We start from the raw sequence: 11577 nt of genomic DNA, 5'->3' as shown, positions 1-11577 counted from the left end.
ATATATATATATAATTGTTATGTTAGTCTATCGTAAAAAGTAAATAACGATCTCCAATACCAACCGGGTAATATTGATTGTAATGAGGACGAAAACGCAACGAGGCGCGCGTATCGTTCCGTTTCGTTCCGTTCAAGTACTCGGAGTAAACACGAAACGGAGGCGCCGTGCTCGCACAACCTCATGCGTGTGCTTGCTGGTTGCTGGCACTCGCGAGTCGTCCGTCTAACGTCATAAGAATTCCTCCTCGAGCGACAAAGCGAGAGGTGGAGAGAGCCAAGACTCCGTGTCTGTTGGCGTCGCGTCGCGTCGCGTCCGCTCGAATCTCGAGAGGTGGCCGAACCGCCGAACGGCGGCGGTATTCGCGTTTGTTGTCGCCGCAGGACGCTCAGACGTCAGAGACGCTTTAATGTGCATGGGGCGAGTGCGGGTGCGGGGCATGCTCTTAGCGGGTGTAGATGGTCGCGGTAGTCGCCGCGGCGTCGGCGGCAAAACTGCGGCAACTGCGCTCGCGTCAACAAAATGTCAAACCAGTCAAACATCAGCTCGCTGTCCGAGCGACTCATCGTGAACGGTGAGAGGAGCAGGAACAGCGTCAACGCTGCTGGTGCCGCCACCGGCGCTGTCAGTGGCAACGGCGGTTGCCGCGGGGTGAGAGGAATAGGAAAGGGCAGTTGCGTGGGTGGTGGAAGTGTCTTTGATTCTTACAGTGGTCCCGATTCTTGTGTCAGTCACATCAGTGCCGGTAGTAACAAGAATAATAACAATAATACTACTGATATCATTGGAAACGGCGGTGTACTCGTTGTTACCGGCGGCGTCATCGGTGGCGCCGCGGACGGTCTCCGCGACGTGACGTTGTCCGACGCCTTCCGCGACACGACGCCAGTGAATTTCTGCCGCGAGACGACAGTACCGCGTACCTGCAGCGGCGACTGTCGTTGCTGCACCTACGCTGTCGACGCGTTATTATCCTCGGTGACAGGAGGGACGACGTGCTTGGCCAACGGTGGCGGGGACGACGTCGCCGCCAATGACGACGACGTCGACGACGACAACGACGTCGACGACGACGACGACGACGACGTCGCAACGTCGATCAACTATCGTGAGATTACATTGAGCAGCGCTGGAATCAGAACAACGACGACGACGACGCCGCTGTTGGACGCCGGTAGCGTCGACGCAAGAACGGTCGACAGAAGTAGGAGTGGAAACAGCAACAACTCTATAAACGCCGCTGCCGTCGTCATTGTTGACGTCGCGCCGTCGTTCCACGACGTCGACGACGACGACGACGACGACGAAGACGAAGAAGAAGACGAGGACGACGACGACGAAGAAGAAGACGAGGATCGTCGTCGCTATCACGATCGCGGCAAGATGGTCGCGGCGATGAACGAACACCTGTCGAACGCTACGACGACGACAACATCGTCACCACCGGCGGTGGCAAACGCCATCCGCAACACCATCGCGATGTCATCATCGTCGTCCTCATCATCGTCATCATCATTGTCGTCGTCGTCGTCGTCTTCAGTATCGTCGGCTATGATGACAGCGACTACCACAAACGCCGGCGGCAATCCTTCCGCCACGATGATGACGATGAGCAGCGTCGGGAGCGGTGCCAATGGTAACAATAATAATGCCGGCGGCGGTGGTTGCACCAGCGCACGCAATCAGGAGTTCCAGGAGATGGACGGCGACGGCAAGAGTACCAGCGGCAACACCGCTGCCGCCGGTATCCATAGTTTTCCATGTGACTTCGATCATATGTATGCCAGCATGACCGACGGTGCTGCGCCGGCTGCCGCCGCGGCCACCGCGGCCACCGCTCTCGGCGTCAGTCCACTGCGCGGCAATGAGCCTCGTCACAATGATCTCACCGAGGTCAAACACCTCAAGGAGTTGCTGTTGCTCCACCTCGACCTCATCCAGCAGCAGTCCGAGCAGATCGTCACCAAGGACAAACTCCTCGCCGCGCTACGTCAGGAAAATGAGACGGTACGCGAAAAGTCTCTCCTTTCGCAAGCTGTCAGAGAAAATAAGAATTCTCTCTTAAGTTGTTGATAGAGATAGTGGAAATTCTTCAGTCTGTATGTATGTATAGAAAGGGATTTTCTCGATTTGACGTTTCAAATGGAGCTCTAGTCTATCTACTGTATGCGATTTTTTTACGTAAACTTGTGCCTTTTCGGTAATTTAATTTAATTGTGTGACGACGTTGACATTAGATAAACAGAAAAATATTTAGATCTACCTCTGATTCTCCCAAATCTTTTTACGATCGTAATAACCGATTGATAATGAATACTTTTTTGAATGCACCTACCTCATATAATATCGCTCGATGTTTATATTATCGTAAATATCGTAAATCGCGAGGAATCTTTCAATCTCCGCAAATGTGATTGCTTTAATCTTAAGTCGAAAGATGCGAAATGAGGTGAAGTGAGTGTCGATGAGTCATCGATCGAGTTTTCAATTCAAATCCCAATTCGTCCTCCAATCCCGTCATCGACCGTCTGATTTTTGCGTAAGCGTTCGCGACAATTGCGTCATGTGTACTCGAAAAATGCCTTAAAACACTGAGACAACGATTCCAAGGTGAAACCAAAGGATTTCCGACGAAAAACGCGTTCGCGAGAATCGCGTGAAATTTGGAGCAAAGTGAAATTCCGATTCGCGAAATATTATAGTTCCTTTCTTAAAGTATTACGACACATAGGTTTCGCAGCTGCTTCCGAAATAGAGATATGCATTAAAATTAATATTATAATATTATAATATTATAATTTGTTACAATTCACAATCTTACGCTAGAGATAGAGAAAAGATCTCGAGTAGATGCAGCGTTCGTCCTCTTTCGCTCGCTCTCTCTTTCTCTCTCTCTCTCTCTCTCTCTCTCTCTCTCTCTCTCTCTCTCTCTCTCTCGACTCTCCTCGCGGTCATTATCGAGAAATAAGAAAAAGGTCCGAGCGCCACCCTAACCTGAGTGCGTCTTCCCGTTCGCGCTTTGCTGTTGTTCGCCAGTCCTGCTCTTTTTTTGGTTACAGAACGCTTTACGGAAGGGCAACGAGTTTTGCACATTTTGTAAAAACGCGCTGTGCGCGCACAATTGCACGGCGCACATGCGATCCAGGCCGCGAGTGTCAATTCCCGCCTTTCCCCTCTCGCTGTTTCGCACAGCTTGCCTAACCTAAATGTACCACGCGGGGAACAGGTTGACCGTGAAGGTCAATTTGCGCGGTGTCAACACGTGGTGGCGCTACTTCCGCATTGAGACCGCGCGCGAGAACGGTAGAGGGAGAAAGAGAGAGAATGCATGTGAGAATGTGAGTACAGGACGAGTGTGAGAGACGAGCAAGATTTCCTCCGTGGGAGTGAACGATGTTCTCGGTGTTTTTCGCGATTTGAAAATGACAGTTGAATCGAAGAGGTAACCGCGATCGCGTGATGCCACAAAGCAAGTAAAATTTTTGTCGTGAGATCGGTGTGGAACGATCCCATTTCTCGAGCTGTGTTCAGTAGGCGATACGTGTTTCGTCGTTTCGTTAACGGCGCGAATGACAGGGCGCCAATCTATCAAATTAACCTCCCTTGCCGCAAAGTCGCGAGAGTAACGACAGATCGATTTCCAAAGTGAATTAAGATGATTTGCGAGGAGAGAAAGATAATGTACAGACGAGTGCATACGAGAAGTGTAAATAAATATTTGTATACGAAAATGATTGACGCGTCAGATATTGTGCCGATGATGAAATGATGTTTTGACTTGTCTGTTGCAGCTGAAGCTACGTTTGGAACGGATGGAAAGGCGTGTAAATCTTCAGAAACTTAGATCTGAATGTAGCGAGAATTCTACCGGTTCTGAGCATTTAGGTGCCTGTTCGCCCACCAGTGTCAATTCAGTGAATGTACCTTCGACCAGCGAACTGCATAGAAATGTTCAATGCGAGAGCACCAACAGTAGCAACATCTTGCACGAGAGTTTTAAGATACGTTTAAATACTAGTGGCGGTATCACCACTGTTAAACAAGAACCACACGATAATCAAATTAAATTGGAAGTCAAACAAGAGCCTAATAACGAGGCGAGGTTTGAATGGGAAGAGAAAAAGAAGAGACGATCTGATCCAACGCCTTTGTCTACAGGTAGTAAAAAGAAAAGAGGTCTCTCTTGTTCGTCTACTGTTAGTAATGACGGAGTGCAAGAAAAGATATTGGGTCAGACATTGCACGAAACCAGTAGAAAGAGCGACAGAAAGTCAAAATCTCTTGTAAAAAGAGAATCCTTTCTCACGACAGAAGAACATTATTATACAGCTGTAGGAGATCCAACTTACACATTAAATATGAAACAATTTAGTCCAGTAGATACAAGTAATTCATTAGAAGTTCCAAATTGGAGAGTAAAAGTATATACGAGTTGTTATACAATGGAAGGAACCGAGAATTTGGATGATGAAATTTTTAATAAGAGACATTTGAAATTGGAGAACGATGAAAGGAGGCGAAAGCGATGGGATGTACAAAGGATAAGGTTTGTAAAATTTGCTCACAATCTCTTTAAAAACTTAAAATATAATATGATTTACATATTCTATCTATTATTAGGGAACAAAGGCATATAGAAAAGTTGAAACAACGACAAGAACGTCAAAATCATCAAGCTACGTGTTATAATACAAATCATACTGGTCCTTGTCCATCATCCATGGAGGAGGAAACCATAACTTCCTTGTGGCCTGATATAGAACAAATTCAAAGTATCCAAGTAGATCTTCATTTACCAGTAACTGCATTTGGCGCACCTATTCCTAGTTTTACTTCATGGTAAAAAAAAATTTACTTTTTAAATATATACAGATTTTAGATAGTATTATATTGAGTACTTATTAGCATAATCTTTATCTTTCAGCGAATTCTCTTTACCCTGGTCGAATATAACGCGAATAAAGTGTCGACGTCCTAAACGTTCAACAAGTAGAAGAAAATCTACAAGTAGAAGAAAAGTTTAAGAGATATAAATTTTTATAAAATTAGACAGAACTGATTTTATCGGTACCGTCAGTTTTAAACTCTTGAAAATACTACTGCTCCCTCTCACGCCATAATTGAAACAGCGTTTTTCGTTGCAGGGGCACCAAAGATATTTTTATTGACTTTTTAAACACATGCGATATAATATAGTTTATCTATTTTTTCTACATTTTTTTATTTAAGTAAATTCGTCGTCAATATTTGTTTGATACATCTATTCTATATTTTGTACTCGGTGTTGGTCATTTTATTTATATAACTATGAATAGATATCACATACATAACGAAGTATCCATCATATTGAACATTTTTCAACTCCAGACTAGATTTCTGTTTCATTTTCAGTGAGTTGACAATATTGATATTTGCAAAACTTTTTTACTGCTTCAATTATATGGAGTACTTTATATTACTTTTGTAATTAAACACATTCTTTGTTATTAATTATTAAAAAAATCATTAACTACCATGTACGTTAATACTATACATCTGATAAAAATACATTGTAAGACAATGTTACGCAAAGCGGAAGAAAATACAATGAATTTTTAAATTTTGTGTAGCTCCTTTTGATTTTTATAAATTCTGTATTTCTTAATAATTTAACTTAACATCATAATGATACATATTCTTGAAAAATTAAACATTGCCGCCGAATTGCGTTTGATTAATTTCCAAAATTGACAGTACAAATGTATAGAATGTTTCAGAAAATATGCGCTTCCTCAGACAAATTTTTTGACAAAATTAACATTTTCTTCATGAAAATTTGATGGCCTAATGAAATAATTTTCATGGATTTCTCATGAAGGAAACATTAACATCAAGAAAATTTGTAATTAAAAGAAACTGGATCATCTTTTGATACAATCTGTATGCTGTACACCTGGATTGGATTACTAATAAGATTAATATAAAACAACATAAGCGACATTGATATTGTTATATCATCTGCTATTTTTTGTTCCCAAGCATGTTGAACGCTGAACGTTAAAATCCGAGAAATATAGGCGGAGAAGAAACTTAGACATCGTAAACGATTGTAAAATCATTGATATCGCGAGTAATAGTCCAATTTTACTGATCTGAGATACAAGGTTCTTTGAGTAACACGATTTTAGTACAATTAGTTTGATTAAATTTAACTATACTGACATGATGCGTATTATATATTTAATAAATAAAATTGTATGTAAATTTTTCATTCGTGGTATCTTCAAATACTGATATATTTGTTGACATAATTATTTTACAGTTCTGTCGTAATGCATATATATATATATATAGAGTATTCTGTAAAGATCGAAACAATGCTTAAAGGGAGATTTCTAAGGTCATTTTAAGACGAAAATTCTAATATCAAATGCCGAGGGGAAAATATTTTTTTTTAATATAATAAATATCAATAATTTGAAATATTTATAAGAGGCAATAATTAGCTTTCATTTTTAGCATTTTGAGTTGTTATTCAAGCACACAAATTTTAGGCGGTATAACTCGCTAACTTTAAATATTTTTAGTTCAAAAAATTTTTATATTATAGTCTATTATAGTCTCAACATTTTGGTTCTGGTCTTTACAGAACATCCTATATATGTACATATATGTATATCACATTCGATCAGAGATGATTTCTGATAATTTCGATTTTATTTGTGAAAAAACTGTAGTCTTGCGAATGTAATCGATGCAAATAATAATTTGAACAGATGTTAACATTATTTTTGCATATTCAATCTGCCGAATATCAGATAATTTTTATATATGATGTCTGATCCATAATAATTTGTCTTGGATGAATAAAAATGAAAATTGTATATTTTTCCTTAGAGATAGGTTTTTTTTACGTTCTATTTTTAAGATATATATGTAGGGTGTCCCATTTGAAAGAATCCACTCAAATATCCCAGAAATCGAAAAAGTTTTAGACAAAAGTTTTTTTACTTCGAGAGAAACATAATAATTAATTTGGATGGCGGCGAGGTCAGAGCAAGATTCGTCTTATGTCTCTTTTGAAGTAAAAAATGCAGTGAGATATTTGAGTGGATTCTTTCAAATGGAACTCTACTCTATTCTGTAAAATAATATATTAACCGTCCATGAAAACTAATAGAATTTCATGAACAAAACAGCATTTGATGCTACGATACTACGAATGTAATTATCAATATCTTGTAAATGACAACTTTTTTTAGTTGTGGAATTATTAATTGAGTTCTTAGTACATACATTTATAAATATATACGACACATAAATATATACGCTTTATGAGAAAAAGAATATATAAATTATTATTTTTTAATGTATATGCGTCAACAGAGAGAATTTTGTTACGTCGGCAGATGTACTGTGTGTCAAAAGTTGTATGAAAGTTTTTAAGAAGGACGTAGGGAGAACTAGGTTCTCCAATGTCACATTCGCCTTAAACGTCCTTATGTAATATAACATCGAGTACATTTTAGAAATAAAAAAGGACATTGAATTAATGACTCTGTTCGATGTATACAAATTCCCTAATTTAGATTTTAATTCATCTTTAAAGCTTGCGAATGCAGAAACGAGAATCGACGATGAGATGTAGACTTCATTTATTGTGAGTTTATGCTCTAAATATCTTTAGCAAGAGGTAAGAAAATTATCGATAAATAAAAATTATTTTTTAAGAAGAGTGAAGAGTGAGATAATATGTAAAAGAAAATTATTTAGGAAATAAATTATTCAGAGGAAAAAAAATAAATATCTCTGTTATCCTGCGTATTAAAGTCCACTAAGGATCGGTTGAAAAGCGTTCTGGATGATGGCATCTCAAAAGCACTTTCTGTGCACGATAAACGGTCCTAGCTCGTCATATTCCTGTCTAGAAATCCACATCTGTTGAAACGTACTGAGACTAGCGAGGATCGAGCCGCCGATCCACACCGAGTATTTCCTTTCAGGCGGCGCAATTACTTTGATCTTCATAGTTGGTGGCGCAAGCTTCGCTATCTCTATCTGCATCCGATCGGCGATGCCAGGATACATGGTAGTGCCACCCGAAAGCACTAAATTGGCGTACAAATCTTTACGGATGTCGACATCACACTTCATGATCGAATTATATGTCGTCTCATGTATGCCACAAGATTCCATGCCCAGGATACTTGGCCGAAACATTGCTTCCGGGCAACGGAAGCGCTCACTACCGATTGTTATGACCTGGAATCAAACCGTTATCCGTTACATCTTCGTTCACTGACCGCGCGGCTAGCCAACCCATGACGAGTTAACACTCACTCGACGCAAATACACGCGATTAATGCTAATGAGCTACACTCTCATTATTGTAGTATTCATTACATTCATATCAATCTATCTGTATTTCTTTGTATCTATAATTCAGACATCACTTTTAAGTCATCATAAATTAAAATTTAATTAAAATTTAATTAAAATTAGCTTTATAATAAAAGTTAATAGCCTAATTTAAAAATTTATGGTTTTTTCTTTCTCAAAAGATGTTAGATTTTTTAAATCGTAAATCTTTCTTAATAAAAAATCTAGTTATTATTGAAAAATTTTCGTTTGTGTTGATTACATGAGAAACGTTGCATTCATAAACGAATCAAATAACGCATTACCTGGCCATCCGGTAATTCGTAGCTCTTTTCTAGGTCGTTTGCAGTCTCTATATCACAATGAAAGTCTAAGGCAACGTAACACAGCTTTTCCTTGATGTCACGCACGATTTCACGCTCAGCGGTAGTTGTAAAGGTGTAGCCTCTTTCAGTCAGAATTTTCATCAGATAATCTGTTAAGTCGCGGCCGGCTAGATCTAAGCGTAAAATCGCATGAGGTAAAGCATATCCTGAAAAAAAAGAAAAAAAAATTATTGCAACATTAAAGATCACACAACAATTAATATTGATTCTCTTTAAATCGCATGACATTAATGATATATCATGAGAAATCGAAGCGAATAAAGAGGAATATACCTTCGTAAATCGGTACTGTATGAGACACTCCATCACCGCTGTCCAGCACTATGCCAGTCGTACGTCCTGATGCATATAAAGACAGGACAGCTTGAATGGCAACATACATAGCTGGAGTGTTGAAGGTCTCAAACATGATCTGCGTCATTTTCTCGCGGTTGGCCTTGGGGTTTAGGGGAGCCTCCGTCAACAAAACGGGATGCTCCTCTGGCGCGACTCTTAATTCATTATAGAATGTATGATGCCAGATCTTCTCCATATCGTCCCAATTAGTGACAACACCGTGCTCTATAGGATATTTAACAGTGAGAACTCCCCGTTTACTCTGCGCCTCGTCACCTACATAACTGTCTTTTTGTCCCATGCCGACCATAATTCCCTAAAAATACTCATGATTAGAATATATTTAACAGATTTATACAGATTTATACAGATTTATATAATACATCTATCAGATATCTATATTTTTTACCTGATATCGGGGTCTTCCAACAATAGAGGGAAACACAGCTCGAGGAGCATCATCTCCGGCAAATCCGGCTTTACACATTCCAGATCCATTGTCAATTACTAACGCAGCTACGTCGTCGTCACACATTTTAGAATAATATTAAGCAAGTGACTTTACAACAATGTATCAAAACAGGATTGTTTTTATAGCAAATAAATAAATAGGACAACTGAGAGACTAGAGGGTATAATGTTCTCGCGTAACATTAGCTTCTGAAGCATTGCGTTTCTTCCTAGAAGAGTTGCTTTATATGAGCTCCCCCTCTTCCGCCCACAGATCCACGCACACATCTGTCTTTTTTTATGTGACGATCAGAAACGAATAACATTTTAAATAGGCTCAACACTACCATATTTCCTTTAATAGATATAATTAATAGATATAGAAAGAACATTTTCGCTTATTGTTAAAAAAAAAGATTTACAAGTAGATTTTAATAAAATTGATTTTAATAAAATTTGTTTATAAATTCCTAAATTACATAGTGAATGTATTAATAACGAAAATATAATTTATAAATATAATATATAGTTTTTAACATGATTATATAACATAGCTTTTAACATTTAAAATAACATGCATATAAATGATACGAATAAAAATATTTATAAGTTTAACGATATATTTTACTTAGAAGTATCGGATAATAGAATACATATGAAGATTACAATTGTGACTTGCCATCACTACATATGTAAAATAAAACTCAACATTCCTTTCGTTCATTTTTTACTTTTTAGAAATATACGTATATTTCAAAGAAATATATGTATATATTTTAAATAAAAGACTTAATTGCTCTTTAATATATGCCAATTATAACTGGCAACTACTGTTTGTAGTGTAGTTTATCCTCAATAAATGCGTGAAGTTCTCGCGATAATTAGAGCATATATTTTTCTGCGTTCCTGCATTGATCTCTCTGCAAATCTACACTAAACTGCAATCTTTTTAGACATAACACGTAAGGAATGTAATGAATTTCATTTGCAAAAATTTTCCAAGCGAACAAATTTTATTAAAAAATAAAATACTTTCTATCATTAAAATCTATTTAAAGATGGATTCTAAATGGATTCTAAATGGCAAGTAAAATGAATCGAGCTAACAAGATTCTATAATTCAATCATAGAACATAACTATTATTCGTTCAATAAGTTCTCTCCATATATGTCATAGATTGACAAAATTAAACAAGAAATGAAGGAAGTAAGGGAAGCTCATAAAATTAACGGACTAAAAAGTCTTAATTGTTCTAAATTGTCTCCCATAAATGTGTGCACTTTTTAAAAATAGATAGTCGAAGTGCTCGCGATTTCATGAAATATATTTAAGAAATAATGTTACATATTTTTAGAAGAATATGATGTAATTTAATATATTGGCCCTTCAATAGTTTTGTTATCAATTTTTACTATGCTAGAATTATTCAATCAATCAATTTATACTATCAATTTATAACATTGGATATACATATATATCAGTTTTTATATTCACATATAACACAAATTTGACTGCTATTATTCTCATTCACATCACTTCTAGATAACAAGCTTTATTACTTTAAGAATACTTTACAAATCAATGTGCATTACAGAGAATCACTGTTCCATAGACTGATCGCCCACTAGAGCGATCTTTATATATAATTGCTGTATTATGCTCCTTAATTAACTGCTCGACTAATGATATTAATTAGGCTGTGAAATTAAGTATCCAGTTCAGTCTGAAATTTTTTGCATAAACCACTTTTGATATTTTAATAATGTATTATATAATGCTATATAAATGTAATATAGTGAAAAGGCCACATATAAACAATTTGCGCAATCAATATATGAAATATGTGATTACGATTAGATAAGCATATCTTTAATAATATCTTTTGTAGCTAGATGCATGTATACACACACACACAAACGTACATATGCGCACGTGCATATCAATTAACATGCAAAATGCACGTCAGAATATATGTATATACATATTCGAAGAAATTAAGTAAAATAAACATGAATACATTTTAAAGAATAAAATAATTAAAGGACA

General features: G+C 37.7%; 2 protein-coding genes across 2 annotated transcripts; one reads left to right on the top strand and one right to left on the bottom strand.

Moving 5' to 3' along the window:
- The first annotated feature begins 210 nt into the window (after positions 1-210).
- On the top strand, positions 211-5179 carry LOC108687759 (serine-rich adhesin for platelets-like). The gene is made up of 4 exons (XM_018193708.1): positions 211-2007; positions 3792-4546; positions 4621-4839; positions 4925-5179. Exons 1-4 carry the CDS (start codon positions 523-525, stop codon positions 5022-5024), a joined length of 2559 nt encoding a protein of 852 aa, XP_018049197.1. The 5' UTR covers positions 211-522; the 3' UTR covers positions 5025-5179.
- A 1673-nt stretch (positions 5180-6852) lies between these two features.
- Positions 6853-9637, bottom strand: LOC108687747 (actin, clone 403-like). The gene is made up of 4 exons (XM_018193685.1): positions 9490-9637; positions 9018-9396; positions 8664-8890; positions 6853-8241 (listed from the first exon to the last, which is right to left on the bottom strand). Exons 1-4 carry the CDS (start codon positions 9613-9615, stop codon positions 7852-7854), a joined length of 1122 nt encoding a protein of 373 aa, XP_018049174.1. The 5' UTR covers positions 9616-9637; the 3' UTR covers positions 6853-7851.
- Between the last annotated feature and the right edge of the window lie 1940 nt (positions 9638-11577).

The sequence above is a fragment of the Atta colombica genome, unplaced genomic scaffold (genome assembly GCF_001594045.1).
Source record: "Atta colombica isolate Treedump-2 unplaced genomic scaffold, Acol1.0 scaffold216, whole genome shotgun sequence".
Classification (NCBI taxonomy): Eukaryota; Metazoa; Arthropoda; class Insecta; order Hymenoptera; family Formicidae; genus Atta; species Atta colombica.
The sequence above is the reverse complement of the archived record's forward strand: the minus strand, read 5'-3'. Positions and strand labels throughout refer to the sequence as shown.